The sequence below is a fragment of the Sphaerodactylus townsendi genome, linkage group LG04, assembly GCF_021028975.2.
Source record: "Sphaerodactylus townsendi isolate TG3544 linkage group LG04, MPM_Stown_v2.3, whole genome shotgun sequence".
Classification (NCBI taxonomy): Eukaryota; Metazoa; Chordata; class Lepidosauria; order Squamata; family Sphaerodactylidae; genus Sphaerodactylus; species Sphaerodactylus townsendi.
The window spans coordinates 144,919,726-144,935,466 of NC_059428.1; the positions used below are offsets into that span (position 1 = coordinate 144,919,726).

The 15,741-nt window shown below is 51.2% G+C and overlaps 1 protein-coding gene across 1 annotated transcript in view; it reads left to right on the forward strand.

The window, feature by feature from the left end:
- Window positions 1–1,291: 1,291 nt before the first annotated feature.
- Window positions 1,292–15,741, forward strand: part of RHOT2 (ras homolog family member T2) — a 34,889-nt gene continuing 20,439 nt past the window's right edge. The window contains exons 1-6 of the mRNA XM_048493951.1: window positions 1,292–1,426; window positions 7,511–7,569; window positions 9,582–9,663; window positions 11,104–11,147; window positions 13,705–13,758; window positions 15,427–15,479. Of these exons, the coding sequence (XP_048349908.1) occupies window positions 1,390–1,426; window positions 7,511–7,569; window positions 9,582–9,663; window positions 11,104–11,147; window positions 13,705–13,758; window positions 15,427–15,479 (329 nt within the window). The 5' untranslated portion in view covers window positions 1,292–1,389. The remainder of the gene's footprint in view (window positions 1,427–7,510; window positions 7,570–9,581; window positions 9,664–11,103; window positions 11,148–13,704; window positions 13,759–15,426; window positions 15,480–15,741) is intronic.

The following is a 15,741-nucleotide window of genomic DNA, read 5'->3' on the forward strand; positions in this document are numbered from 1 at the left end:
TAATGCCTTTGAGTCCACCTTCCAAAGCAGCTGTTTTTTCCAGGCAAACTGATCTCTGTTGCCTGGAAATCAGTTGTAATCCCACAAGATTGGTTGTACGCTGCCCAGAGCCCTTTGGGGATGGGGCGGCATATTAAATCTGATAAATAAATGAATAAAATAAAGATTCCCAGCCAGCCACCTGGAGTTTGTCAACCCTACAAGTATCAGTTGCCACCCTAAAACTGGGAACAAAGTAAGATTGTTCTGGTACCTCTACCCGAACCTGAGTGGCTGTTTTGTTCTTTCTGTCTTTGAAAATAACTCCCGGAGGTAGGTAATTTTTCTGTTTGTTGACACATGCAGTGAGTCCCCATCCAAGGCTAGAAATATGTCTCTGCAAAATGTACAAAGCAGGGCAAAGAGGGAGCGACAGTAACTCCCTGTGGAGATCCTGCGCCCTGCCACGGCAAGAGGGAACCAGAGGAAACGTTCTGCTGAGGCAAATGCTTACAAGGATTCTGCATTCGTTCTGGAAGCCGGGCCAAAGCAGAGCATCCCTGTAAGTAACAGACAGAATGGGGCCATGGTGCAGAACCAAGTAACCAGGGAGGGTCCGTGGCTCACTGGTAGAGCGTTGGCTTGGCATGCAGAAGGTCCCCGGTTCAGTCCCTGGCATTTCTAGTTGAAAGGATCAGGAAGTGGGCTATGTGCAAGACCCCTGCCTGAGACCCTGGAGAGCGGCGGCCAGTCCACCTCGAGGGTCCAGCATAAGGCAGCTTCAATAAAGCTCTGCCTCCCCAATAGAGGAGGGGTTTTTTTCTGTAGCTGGGAGGAACCGTTCAGGAACTTCAGCCAATGCAGCTATCAAGGGTGGGGGGTGGTTAACAAGGAAGGATGGCCAGAAAATAAACTGTGCTGAACCGAATGGATTGATGCAAAGGTCTGAAGCACGCAGGGTTCTTCCCCGCTGCGACATGTTTTTAATGTTTATATTTTATACGATTGTATATTATTATATTGTTTCAATATGTTTTACATGCAAGCTGCTTCAAGTCCCTTGAGATATATATATATAGTGTGTGTGTGTGTCTATAATACACAGATAGATAGATAGATAGATAGATAGATAGATAGATAGATAGATAGATAGATAGATAGATAGATAGATAGATAGATAGATAACAGGTGGACAATGCGACATTACCCCACTTGGCCTCTAGGTGGCACTGCCCGCCGCCGCCCGCCGGTCGGTCCAGCAGTTCCTTCCGCGTTCTTTCTGTGTTCTGGGGTGTCGTTGGTGAGGCCGGAACCGGAAGTGGGCGTGGAGGCTGTGACAGCGGGCTGGGAAGTTGAGCAGAGCTTGGGGCTTGCAGGGCGGGAACCCCCGAAGCAGCAGCAGCAGCCACCATGAGGCGGGACGTGCGGATCCTGCTGCTGGGGGAAGGTAATAGCAGGAGGGGCCCTTGATATGGGGGGGGGGGCAGATCTGGGAAAGGGGGGGCAAACCTTGAAGGTAGGGCTGAAAGAGAGGGAAAGAGGGGCCCTTGAGAAGGGGGGGGGGGTTAGATCTGGGAAAGGGGGGCAAAAGACATCCTAAGTCCGCACTGCCAATATGGTCAGACATCTCAGCAACCAGATTCAAGTCCAGTATCACCGTAGAGATCGATGATCATTTCAGAGCGGTGAGCCCAGGTTCCGTTTGTCAGATCCGAAGCCATTTTTGTCCATGATCCCGGCGGGTGCGGTCCCTCCAGTAACAGCTAGATTTGCATCTAACAGCATCTCAGAGACCAGCAAGATACCCCTGGGGAGAATGGTTCGGCAGTGGCATGGGCAGCCCAGGGAGATGAGGAGCTTCCACTCAGCAGTGACCTCAAGCAGTGGTGGAGCAAACATTTGTCTGGGATGCTCTAGGCCAGGGGTGGCCATCCTATAGCACTCCATGGACTACAATTCCCATCAGCCCCTGCAGGGCTGATGGGAATTGCAATCCATGAACATCTGGAGTGCTATAGGTTGGCCACCCCTGCCTAGGCTGATCCTGCGCTGAGCTGGGGGGAGAGTGGCCTGTATGGCCCCTTCCAGTTCTTATGATTCTATCTCAAAAGCTCATACTCTAAAAATCTTGCCGTTCTCCAAGGTGCTGCTGGACTCAAATCTCACTGTCGGATTGGTATCTGTCAATGGGAGCTTGGACTCCTGGAAAGCCCTACCCTGAACATCTTGTGGGCCTCTAAGGAGCTACTGGACTCGAGGAGCAGCAGTGGCATAGTGGTTAAGAGTGGGTACACTCTAATTCAGAGAACCGGGTTTGATTCCCCGCTCTGCCACTTGAGCTGTGGAGGCTTATCTGGGGAACCAGATTAGCTTGTGCACTGCCAACACATGCCAACTGGGTGACCTTGGGCTAGTCACAGTTCTTCGAAGCTCTCTCAGCCCCACCCACCCCACAGGGTGTTTGTTGTGAGGGGGGAAGGGAAAGGAGATTGTAAGCCTTACAGGAGACTCAAACTCTTCTTCTTCTCTTACCCTGAACATCTTGTGGGCCTCTAAGGAGCTACTGGACTCGAGTCTAAATGGGATACCTCAGAGCAACGTGGTTGCCTTCTGAAACTAACAAGCAATGTAATAGCGTGTTGTTGCAATGTAGGAACAAATAAAACCTCTTGGCTCTGTGGTGGGGCTAAAACCAGCAGCTAATATCTGCTTTGCAGCATTGACAATACGGAAAGTGTATGAAGATCACGTTTAATTTGATATGGATGTGAGACCTTTGTGTGAAAATGTCATGCAGACTCTATGGAGAGCTGGAAGAGTGAGAGCCAGCGTGGTGTAGTGGTTAAGAGCAGGTGGATTCTAATCTGGAGAACTGGGCTTGATTCCCCACTCCTCCACCTGAGTGGCGGAGGCTTATCTGGTGATGTGTTTCTAATGTGTTTCTGCACTCCTACATTCCTGCTGGGTGACCTTGGGCTAGTCACAGTTCTTGGGAAGTCTCTCAGCCTCACCTGCTTCACAAGGTGTCTGTAGTGAGGAGAGGAAGGGAAAGAAGCTTGTAAGCCACCTTAAGTCTCCTTACAGGAGAGAAATATGGGGTATAAATCCAAACTCTTCTTCTTCATCATCTTGCAGGAGCACAGGAGTCTGGTTCAAACCAGGCCTCTGTTGTGCTCATTACGGGCCTTTATCAGCCCCAATCCTACAAATAGGGGTTCAGAATACTGACTCCTCCCCCCTCCCCTGCAGTCCGTAGTGAACCTTCCTGGGAGAACAGGGAACGGTGTTGGAAGCTTTGAAAATTGCGACAATGCAATGGCAAAGTGTCGTCGCTCCTGATCATCCATTTGCAGGCCTGCCAAAATTGCCTTGTGTGGCTCGGCAACATTGCCTGCCTTTCCTGTCAAGAGATGAGACTGTGTTGCAGAAATCTGTTCATCCTGCAAATGCAACCAACAGACCGCTGAGCTGAAGCGAACTTCCAGCTTTGCAGAGTTTGGTAGTGTCACGACCTCTGCATCGAACCTTCACCGAGAAACTCCCAGTTCACAAACCGGGCTTAACTAAGGATTTGTGTGTCGGGGAGTGGAATTAGGTCTAAAATTAGGCGCATCCAGACGAAGGGTGATATTCCCTCACTTGTGAGACCAGAAGGTTTTCCTTTGGAGCTTGTGGGGAGGCTGATCCACATAAATAAGAGCTCAGGGTTTGGGCTCATTTTATGCCGAGGGTGACCAGTTTTGTTCACATTTAGGGTATATTAATATACCCTAATATACCCTATAATAATAGGGTATATTCTGGTGATTATGGTTGTCTCTCAGTTAACTGTTCCACGGCTAATTTTTTTCTTAAATTAGGAGCAGCAGTGGCGTAGTGATTAAGAGCAGGTGCGCTCTGGAGAAGCGGGTTTGATTTCCCGTTCCGCCGGTTGAGCTGTGGAGGCTTATCTGGGGAACCAGATTAGCTTGTGCACTCCAACACACACCAGTGGGTGACCTTGGGCTGGTCAAAGTTCTTCGGAGATCTCAGCCCCACCCACCTCACAGGGTGTTTGTTGTGAGGGGATGGGAAGGGAAAGGAGATTATCAACCCCTTTGAGTCTCCTTACAGGAGAGGAAGGGGGGGATATAAATTCAAAACTCTTCTTCTTAAATAGAGCAAGCGCTGTGAGGCCTAACCTTTTGTCTCCAACAGCAACCAGCCAAATGTTCCTGGAAAATTCACAAACAGGAACAATCTGGTGCTGGTTATCTTGTGTTGATTTTCTGCAGGATACAGTAGGCAGGCGTTCAGCCTTAGACATGGAGGTTAACATTCCTTGCGGCCTCAGATTTGGAGGGTAACATTCCTGACTGGCACATCTAACAGTTGTTGGGGGACCTGTCCTCTCTGAACTAACCTAGTCTGGCTAACTGAAATCATGTTTTCCCAAGTTTCCTTTACTTCATTTATTCTAAGCACTTACATTGTAGTCCTCCTTTCCCACAGAGACACAAGGCAGGCTACTCGGTTAAAATAATCTGGAGCAGTATAGCGCGAATTGTCAGTTGCCCGATAAAATGGGATTACAGAATTGGAGGGGGGCACTCACTCTTAACAGCAATATACTAGGCACAGTAAAACAATACAGTGACAGACTAAAAACTTTATTGGATTACTGACAGGGGTCCCTTTTGCACGCGCAGAATGATGCACTTTCAATCCACTTTCAGTCTCTTTTGAAGCTGGATTTGGCTGTGCGTAACAGCAAAATCCACTTGCAAACAATTGTGAAAGTGGATTGAATGTGCCTTATTCTGCATGTGCGGAAGGAGCCAGGGAGAAACGGATGGCCACTAACCTGGATAGCTTTAAAAGGGGCTTGGACAGATTTATGGAGGAGAAGTCGATTTATGGCTACCAATCTTGATCCTCCTTGATCTGAGATTGCAAATGCCTTAACAGACCAGGTGATCGGGAGCAACAGCCACAGAAGGCCATTGCGTTCACATCCTACATGTGAGCTCCCCAAGGCACCTGGTGGGCCACTGCGAGTAGCAGAGAGCTGGACTAGATGGACTTTGATCTGATCCAGCTGGCTTGTTCTTATGTTCTTATGGTGGCACGAATACAGGGAACAAAGTGGAGAAAATAACAGTGAATCCTTCCCATTTGCAGGGCATAATGTCCTTGGGATGCCTGTGAATATATCCCCTCCCCCCCGCCCGGGCACATGTGCGCCCACCGCATATAGACACAGTTCTGGCAAACAGACAATTACATGGAGGCAGTTTGCGGGATCAGCATACTTGTGTTCCTCTCCAAGGTTGCAAAGCGATCATATGTTCAGGGTGATGCAGCGGAACATCAATTTACTGAAATTGCAAACAGCAGATGAAGAACGTCTACCGTACCTACGGTTTTCCCGGCATTCATTTTTTTTAAATCAAGAGGCCTTCCTGAACTATTCCATATGAAACCGTGACAGCTGAAAACTTGTAACTGAAACTCTCTTTTCTGATCTTCCAAGCTGCTTTTTAACCCGGCCAGATTTGTGCAGGTTGTTAGCTTTTTAAAAAATGGTTAAAATAGTCAGCCTTGCGTGGCCCACGTATTGCAGACTGTGCTAAATACTGAAAGCGTGTGGAAGGTCGGGAGTGTTTAGTTGTCCTTTACAGACCAGCAGAGCCAGAACACCGTTGTTGTGAGATGGAGGCAGAGTTCCAGTTGCAATACAGTGCGACGTAGTGGTCAAAGTGTCGGACTAGGTTCTTGTGGCACTGGAATTGAAATTCCTGCTCTACCATGAAGTTTGCTAGCCCACTGAAATGAATGGGCTCGGACTGCAATATCTCTGTTTAGGATTGCTCTGACCTTCACCTCTCTCGCAGGGGTGAGAGCCAGGACGGTGTAGTGGTTAAGAGCAGGTGGATTCTAATCTGGAGAACCAGGTTTGATTCCCCGTTTTGCCAGTTGAGCTGTGGAGGCTTATCTTGTGAACCAGATGTGTTTCTGCACTCCTACATGCCTGCTGGGTGACCTTGGGCTAGTCAACAGTTCTCTCTGAACTCTCTCAGCCCCACTTACCTCACAAGGTGTCATCTGTGTGGGAGAAAGGGAAAGGAGATTGTAAGCCCCTTTGAGTCTCCTTACAGGAGAGAAAGGTGGGATATAAATCCAAGCTTTTCTTCTTGTAATGGAAGAAGGGGAGATTCGTAGGCTGGTTGGAGCTCTTTGAAGGAAGGCAAGATTTTCAAAATAACACCTGTCCTGACTTGGATGGCTCAGGCTTAACCTAACCTCATCAGATCTCAGAAGCTAGGCAGGGTTTGCCCTGGTTAGTATTTGGATGGCAGACCACCAAGGGACCCCAGAGCACCTTCACAGAGGCAGGCAATTGCAAACCACCTCCAACCGTCTCTTACCCTGAAAATTCTGTAAGAAGAAGAGTTTGGATTTATACCCCGCCTTTCTCTCCTATAAGGAGACTCAAAGGGCTTACAATCTCCTTTTCCTCCCCCCCCCACAACAAACACCCTGTGAGGTAGGTCGGGTTGAGAGAGCTCTGAAGAACCGTGGCTAGCCCAAGGTCACCCAGCTGGCATGTGTTGGAGTGCACAAGCTAATCTGGTTCCCCAGATAAGCCTCCACAGCTCAAGTGGCAGAGCAGGGACTCAAACCCGGTTCTCCAAATTAGAGTGCACCTGCTCTCAACCACGCTGGCTCTCTTTGAAGTCAGCTGCCACTTGACAGCACTTTGTGCCGCCCCCAGAGAGGGTCTGTGCCCACCCTCAGTTAATCACATTTCAGAAAACCCCCATTCAGCGCTGTCAGCCGCTCTCCGGGAACATTCAGCTACCACAGACTGAGATTTTCTTGCTGCCTCGGCTGCAGGCTGGCTTCTGAAATATTAATAGCTCTTTTTAAAAAATACACAGCCCAGGGCCGTTTCCCTTGCTGAAAACCTTAGCGTTTCCATGGGAAGGGGGGCAGCCGCGATGTATTATTAATCCTCTGGTTTTCCTTGAGAGAGCTGTTTTTACAGGAAATGCCAGATATTGGGGGCTTTGCAGAGATAAGACCCAAACGAGGAAGCTTTAATGGGGGTTATTCTGGGTGGCTGGGGGTGACCCGAGAAAAGGGAAAGTGTTTTTTTTCCAAATAAGGTCCCGTTACATCTTGCAGGCGGCATGGCTTGCGACTCAACGCTTTGCTTAGCTCGCTTCAGTTTTTGGCTTGTAGCTGGTGCCGATCCGAAGCCCCTTCTGAAAAGTTTTCAGAAGTTTTAAGCCTGCTTTAAATTGTTGCTCGTCTGCCTGCCTAGCCACACAGGGACACTCAGTTGGCTTCTAAGAATTAACGTTGTCTGTTCAGAATCCGCCGCCTGTGACTTCCCGAGGCTTCCCCGAAGTTACACAACAATTGCAGAGGGAGAGAAAGTTCATTCCCCTCTCTGTTGTCCTACTTTGCAGGCCTGTTGTGAAGTGATGTTGGGATAAGCCTCTCTTGAGTTCTAACCCGTGTCTGTTTTTGCCCGTCTCTCTTGCAGCCCAGGTGGGGAAGACTTCCTTGATCATGGCTCTGGTGGGCGAGGAATTCCCTGAAGAGGTAAGAAGAGAGAGGGAGTCTCCTTTCCGTGGGTGTGTTAACCGGCGAGAAACTCTGGAAATCCTCAGCTGATGTTTGACCCATGATTTCAAGCTGCCAGGTGGCTTCAAAGGGGCACATGGGCCCTTGGGGTGGTGACTGCCTTCTGCGTGGGGGTCCCGTCTGCCTCTCCGGGTGACGTTCCTTCCGTTGGCCATCTGCTCCTAAGCTTTCTGGCCATCCTTCCTGGCTGCGAACTTTAGCAGTCCTCAAAAGACCCCTGTTGCTAGGATGCTGGCGAGGGCTACCTTAGCTGACTTTCCTCTTGCCTGCCCCAGAGTCAGCTTTTATGATCCGCCGGCAAACAGATGGCCTCGGCCCTGGCACTCAGGCCTCCACTGCCAGAAGTCATCTGCCAGGATCATCCTAAATGCCTTCAAGCCTTCCTGCTCTGCGGCAGCTTGACGGCTCTCGTCTGGAACCAGCAAACACTTCGGGGCACTGCAGAAGTGCCCATGCTGCAGTGGGCAGGCCAGAAGGGGCGCAGTCGGCTGCCATTTCTTGGAGGGGGGGGTGTTCCCTGATTTCACTACTGTCCAGCGCGAGCGTGAAATCTGGCAAGCACGCCGGACATCTCCTTTGTCGAACGTGTGCGAAGGCTCTTCCAATCTGAATGCCAAGTTTCTCAAACTTCAGATTCCCAAAGCCCGGTCAGGCGTGCAATGGTGGTTTTTTTCCCCTCTATTAAAGTCAGAGACGTGTTTTGCTTTTGCGCGGCATTCCTCAGCTGAAGTCTCCCTTCTGGGACCTCCTTTCCAGAGGTGGGATCCAGCCGGTTCTCACAGGTTCCCGAGAGTAGGTTACTAATTATTTGTGTGTGCCGAGAGGGGGTTACTCATTGGTGATTTTGCCACGTGATTTTGGCCTTAGTTACACCCCTTCTCTCAGCAGTAGCGCGCAGAGCTTGAAGCAGTCTAGCAGGAGGTGCATCAGCGTGCGTGGCAGCCTGCGCCTGCGTGCGTTTCCCGCCCAAGGACCAGCGCAGTGGCTGCGTCCTTGCCACAGCCCCGCCCAGGAATGCCCCACCCCGTCATGCCCTGCCCAGCCCCACTGGCGCTACGCCACAGTTTGAATCCCACCACCATGGGAACCTGTTACTAAAATGTTTGGATCCCACCACTGCTCCTTTCCATCGGAAGTGAGACAAAGAGGGTGCTTTTCTGACGCCCAAAGGATATAGTTCCCTCCCTGGATTTCATCCCTACTTCTCCCTCTTTCTTATCTTTCTGCAGTCTGGCTGCATCACCTTTGTTCACGCGGGCCTCTCCTCTTTGGGTGCTAGGGGGCTTCTCAGCTGCGTTATTACTGCGTGCATGAACACATCTGGGTGTTCAGCTACGCCGTGCTTGGTCTCTGGAGAGAAGGAGCATAAGACAATCCTTATCAGATCTGGCCTAGCGGTCCGTCAAGTCCCACATCTTGTTTCCCACCCTGCGTCTGACCATGGAGGTTCTACCTAGACCTCCTGACAAAATAGCCATGGATGGTTCTGTCTTCCATGAACTGGGCTGCAGATTCCCAGGAGACAGCACACAGCCCCACTCCACCACCGCCCCCCCCGCCCGAACATGGTGCAGTGGTTAAGAGCAGGTGCAGTCTAATCTGGAGAACCGGGTTTGATTCCCTGCTCTGCCACTGGAGCTGTGGAGGCTTATCTGGGGAACCAGATTAGCTTGTGCACTCCAACACATGCCAGCTGGGTGACCTTGGGCTAGTCACAGTTCTTCGGAGCTCTCCCAGCCCCACCCACCTCACAAGGTGTTTGTTGGAGGGTGGGGGTGGGAAGGGAATGGAGATTGTGAGCCCCTTTGAGTCTCCTTATAGGAGAGAAAGGGGGGATATAAATCCAAACTCTTCTTCTTCTTTAGTTTGTGTTCTGGTCTTCTATCCTGACTTTTCTGCACCCCCCCCCCTTTCCCCTGCCAGACAGATGCCTCCTGCTTTGTGCCAACTCTTCTTTCTTGCTTTTGCAGGTGCCGCCACGGGCAGAAGAGATCACAATCCCGGCAGATGTCACTCCTGAGAAAGTTCCCACCCACATCGTAGACTATTCCGGTAGGCAGTTGTTTCCATTGGGCCGGGTGGCTCTCCTTTTTATGGCTTCAGCAAGAACACTCTCAGTGCACCTGCATACGTTTGTAGCCTCGCGGCAACCCACGGACTCACTCTTTGAGCTGACCCGCACATCGTGCCGGGCAGAAGCAGTAGAGTTCTAGGCCGCCACGCTGGGCAGAAGCAGTAGAGTTCTAGGCCGCTACGCTGGGCAGAAGCAGTAGAGTTCTAGGCCACCACGCTGGGCAGAAGCAGTAGAGTTCTAGGCCGCTACGCTGGGCAGAAGCAGTAGAGTTCTAGGCCGCCACGCTGGGCAGAAGCAGTAGAGGTCTCGCCTGCATGTCTTCAGGTGATGTGCCGGGGTTTTGAATTCTCTGTGAATTCATAAGCTCATACACTAGAGAGAGAAATGCTAAAATACGATACAAACGCCCCCTCCTCACATGCTAGCAGTCTTAGTGAGTCGCTACTTGGAGAAAGGTGGGGTGTAATTATTTACATACATCCCGCCTTTCCCCTCAATGGTGACCCAAGGTCATTGACATAATTCTTCCCCATTGTATCCTCACAACCATCCTATGAGGTAGGCTAGGCTGAGAGAGTGTGGCTGGCCCCAAGTCATCCTGCCAGCTTCCACAACACAAATAGGGATTTGAACCTGGATCTCCCAGACACTACTAACCACAACACTCTTAATCACGACACCACGCCGGATCTCAAAAACAGTAATGCTGAGCTCATGCCTTTGAATTATTCCCTGCCCTCCTTTGATTTGTGTGCTCGAGTGCTTGTTCTTGAGTCTCTCTCAGGCTTCGAAGGTAGTTTTAGAGATGGGTTTCCTTACCTGCACACCAGTCTTGTGAAGCAGGCCTGCATAGTTTGTCTTTTCACCTATTGGAGAGCAAAACCACATGTGAGCACATCTGGCTTAGCTAGGGAGCCCAGGTTTGAACCGACGACGGAGTCTCCTCCTTGGGAGGTTTTTAAAGAGAGGCGGGATGGCCATCTGTCGGGAGTTCTTTGATTACGTGTTCCTGCATTGCAGGGGGTTGAACTCGATGGCCTTTGGGGTCTCTTCCAACTCTATGATTCTATGAAGAGCTGCCTTTCTCCAAAGCAGAGCATGGCTTTCCTGAGCTCGGAGTCATCTCCTCCAACAGAGGGGCTCTCTCTGGGTCTCGGAGGCAGGAAGGTCTGCTCCGAGCCTCTGCTACTGAGATCCCTTTTTAATCGGAACTGCCCAGGCCTGAACCTGGAACGTTCCGAATCCCAAGATCAGGCTGTAGCTCTGAGGGGGCACGCCTTCCTCAATTTCCTTGGCTCAGCATCGGCTTGTGTGACTCCTGGACGATCTTCTCCTCGGTCCTGGGTGACTGCGCGGCCGTTCTTCGAGCAGGGGGGCAGAGTCGAGAAAACGCAAGGTGTTTTTCTGTTCCTTTCCAGAAACGGAGCAGACGGATGAAGAGCTCCAGGAAGAAATTAGCAAGGTGAGAAGTGAAAATGGCGCGAGGGGTGTGAATGCGACTGCTGCTCCCCCCGCTAGTCTCCCCTCCCCCCCACCCCCGTGTTCTCAATTGCCCTCCGAAAACCTCAGCTGAACATACACTCCGCTGTTTTCATTAACTCTGCCGAGATCCCTGATAGGCCATCCCGGGGATTAAACATGATCAGTTTTGCTAACAGTTGGCTTAATCCTTTGCTTGCCTGTAAGCAGCTGGATGCGATTTAGCCCGGAGGCTTAAGCCCGGGTTCTGGTGAGAGGAAGAGGAGCAGGCCGGTGGGGAACAAACGTGGCCGGAATTAGCTCGCAGACAGATTGTGAACTCCTACAGCCACAGCTGGGAAGAAAGCGCTCCCCAAATGGGCACGGATTGCGCCGTTTCCCTGCAGCGAGAGGGATGTGAGATTTTGTTGTTCAGAGCCAAGTCCGAAAAGTAGACTTTCCCCCTCGCTGTGGTCCCTGCAGGCAAGTTTTGACATTTCAAAAAAATATCTACGTTTTCTCAGTTCTTTCCCCACAGCAATGGGCCAGGCTGCCAAAATAAACCAGAACCTTGTGGTGCTTTTTAATAAGACTTCAGTTGATTTGATTCTAGGTTTCCGTAGGCTAAAGCTTGCCCCGTCAGAAGCTGCTGATGAAGTGCCCTGTAATCCTCGGAAGCTTACAGTGGAGTGAAATCCTGTTAGACCTTGAAGAGGTTCTGCTAGGCTTCACTTAAAATGCTTTCCCCGCAGCTGGACCTTTCAGCGACTCAGAGTGACGCAGCTTTCTAGCCACGGTTCCTGGGACTGCCTCGTAAAGTGTCAAGTGCCATTCAGGCAACATCAGGGAGCCTCAAAATGCCTCCTCACTTCCTCTCTCTTGGAACGGTCTCATTTTGCACAGGGAAGGCGCGGGGCCGAGGCAGTGCGTTGGCTAGGGCCAATCAAACTGGGGTTTCCTAGAGCTGATCAAACTGGGACACAGCGTGTAACACACTTCTCTCTGTGATCCACCTCTGAAGATGCCAACTGCAGATGCAGGCGAAACGTTAGGAACAAGATCTACAGGATCTACAGCCCAGAAAGCCCACCACACCCAAACTGGTGTTCATTTGACGCGTGTCTGAGGGTCTGTGTGGGCCTTAGACTTTTCCTAACCTGCAGCCTTCTTGAAATTCCCAGGCTGTGTCTGCCCCCCCTCAGTTGCAGGCATGTGACAGGAAGAGGAGGACCCCTGCCTTGGCTAGAAAGCAATTCTCAGCTCCCTGCGTGACCTCATTTCCCCCATCCGGTTGCTTTGGCTGGTGTGCATGCAGAGAAGCAGCAAGAGATGCGTCTCCTGGGCATTTTGCAGATGCACGTTTGCAGCCCGCGTCCAAAAAAAAGATGGGGAAGAGTCTTGAGATTCAGCAGGTTGGGATCTGGTCCCACTCGGAAGGTTGCAACCCCTGACTTAAAGCCTGCCCGGATGTTCTAAGCATCCTGTCTTATGCCAAGCAAGTCCGTCAGTCCGCCCCTTCCTGTTTTATTAGCTTGGATTGACAGCCGCCCTTTTAAGATCCTTACAGCTAGCGACAATGGGGATTTGACTTGGGCCCTTGCGCACCGAGAGCATATGTGCTCTTACCCTTGAGCCCTGAGCCTTCCTCCTCGTGGCGGTGCGGCTTAGAGCCCCCCCCATGCGAAACCCCCCTCGTGCCTTTTTTGGAGATTAAGTGATAAACGCCGTTTCAAAGAAGATGGTAGTTCTACCATCTGGTTTCCCGTAAAACCTTCTGCGTTCACATTGTACAAGCAGACAAAGCAGGACTGAGGAGGGTGTTTCAAGCCGGCATGGAGGCGGGGGTGGTATTTGTGGGGCGTAGCGTTACTGTAGCTGATAGAGGTACCCTCTCTGCGTTGCTGCCTGGCATCTTGGAGCCGGTTCTGGCAACAGTTAGCTTTTCCTAGACACGCAGGGAGGCTCTCTAGCCCACGTGCCCCAACAGAGAATCTTCAAGCGCAGAGCTCCTTGCCTGCTTGTTTGAAAGCTAGCGTGTCAGGGTGGAAGGCTGGTGTCTCACCTTCTCCTTGCCATGCTAGCTTTCTGTGCAAGGTGTTGTCCCCCCCAAGGGGAAGACAGTCGAGCATGTAGTTGTCCTCCAGTGAACATCGAGGCAACGTTTCCGCCGACGGTAGGAATCCCTCGCTTGTAGAAAAAGAGCTTGTTGGAGGGGCAGGAGGGGGGCATTTGAGCATGCTCATCTCGGTGATGCACCAGTTTGGAATTTGTACGCAAACTTGCAGGTACCCCAGCAGTGGCTTGAAGCAGTACGATCCAGCAAAGATGTATGAATTGGCCCTAACAGCCAGAGGTCCTTAGCTAACACTGATGCCTTTAGGACCCATCATTGCTCAGGAGAGGGGGCCACGGGGTTTGTCCATTTGGCAGCCAGACTCTTCAGCATCACAAGGGCCTGCTTCTTGCCCTTTTCTGACCGCCCCTCAGTGGGCTCATGAAGCCAGCGCTTTGAGGCCGTGATAGAATGGCAGGTGTCCTCACGAGCCCCTTCTCACTTGCAGGCGAACGTGGTCTGCATGGTGTATGACGTGACGGAGGAATCCAGCATCGACAAGGTGGGGAGCCGGACCTTTGTTTATTTGACACGTGCGGACGCTGACTTTCAGCCCTTGCTCAGAGGACGGCGGATGGTTCAGAGTAACGCTGGCCGTCTGATTTGCACGCAGCAAGAAAGTGGGGGATGTAATGTTGGTGAGGGAGCAAGCTTGTTTTCTGCTGCTCCAGAGACTAGGACCAGGAGTCATGGGAACTTCAAGGGGAAGGAAAAGAGATTCCACCTAAACACCAGGAAAAGCTTCCTAAGGGCTGTTCGACAGGGGAATGCACTACCTCGGAGTGTGGTGCAGTCTCCTCCTTTGGAGGTTTTTAAAGAGAGGCTGGATTGCCTTCCGTCAAGAGTGCTTGGATTGTGTGTTCCTGCATTGCAGGAGGTTGGACTGGATGGCCCTTAGGGCAGTGATGGCGAACCTTTTCGAGATCGAGTGCCCAAACTGCAGCCCAAAACCCACTTATTTATTGCAAAGTGCCAACATGGCAATTTAACCTGAATACGGAGGTTTTAGTTTAGAAAAAACGGTTGGCTCCGAGGCGTGCGTTACTCAGGAGTAAGCTTGGTGGTAGTCGGTGGTTTTGCTTTGAAGTAACCGTGCATCTCTTCCAACGGGTGAATCACGACCCTAGGAGGGTTTACTCAGAAGCAAGCCCCATTGCCAGCAACCGAGCTTACTCCCAGGTAAAGGATTGCCCTTTTGTTCTTTGCATGAAAATCAGTGGGGTTTTAACAACGCTTAACAGGGTTACCTACACTGCTTCCCCAAAACTTGGTCTTAGGTTCAATGCTAGTAATCGAGCCCAGTGGCCCAGGCCAGCCTAGATGTGAGGGGGGGACTCTGTTTGCGCGTGCCCACAGAGAGGGCTCTGAGTGCCACCTCTGGCACCCGTGCCATAGGTTCGCCACCACTGCCTTAGGGTCTCTTCCAGTATGATTCTTAGATGGCTTTCTGGAACTGTCCAAGTAGGACCCAATGGAACGACTGCTCCAGAAGATGGCAGATGGCCTGGGGTGGTGGTGGTGGGCAAGCTGACTGACTGCCTCAGCTGTCCCTCTGATGCATCCCTTCAGAAAGCCCTTGGCAGGAGGTGGTACTGGCAGAGAAGCGCCAGGCGTCCATCGACTGTGGCCCTGGCACGCAGCAGTCTTCAGAGGTTCCCGGCGACTGTTGCTCTTCTGTCAGCTAGTGAAGTGTGCCCCGGCACCCTTCCTTACAGCAGCACGTAACTCTTGGAGGTGTGCCCGTTGTTTGCTAGTGGCCTGATGTTGGGATTTAAGCCTAGATGTGCCACTTTTATTAATCAGGGGTGGTGGTGGTGCATAGCCTTTCAGTCATGCAGGCAGTGAAAATGTTTGTTCCAAAGGCCATCGCAATGTAAACATTTTATAAAAATAAAAAGGGAAGCAAATCAATACAATAAAGAATCAAACGATAAATCAAATGCACGTGATGTTATCAAATGTGTGTTAAAAGGGAAATTCCTACCCACCAGACGTGCCATAATCATACGGTTTCTCTTCAGATTGTAGCCTTTAAGTGTCTCCCAGACTGTTGATTTTGTAGATCCTGTAGATCTGCTGTAGATTTTGTAGATCTGCTGCTCTGTTTTCTTTCTTTGCCTGCTCTAAACACTACTCTGTGCCTTTTTGCCCCCGCGGTTCTGTCTTTCAGATTCGGACGAAGTGGATCCCCATGGTGAACGGCGGTGCTGAAAAGGGCTCCAGGTACTCTGGCGTTGGACTGGACGGGTCCTTAAAGGTTCTCTCTGGGTTCCCCTGACTCTCTGGTGTGTGCAGGGTGACGATTTGAGCGGGGCCTCCTTCCCTTCCTTCTGTGGCTGTTTTCATCTCTGGGAAGGGGAAGAGACCCTTTGCTTTTCATGGGTGTTCTTGGAGTTCTGGGGCAGAGCGTAAAATTCTGCATGGTTCTTGTGTTTTGGAGGCTGCCCTGGGGCCCACCTCACCCAAGTATCCAAGGAGGGGGGGC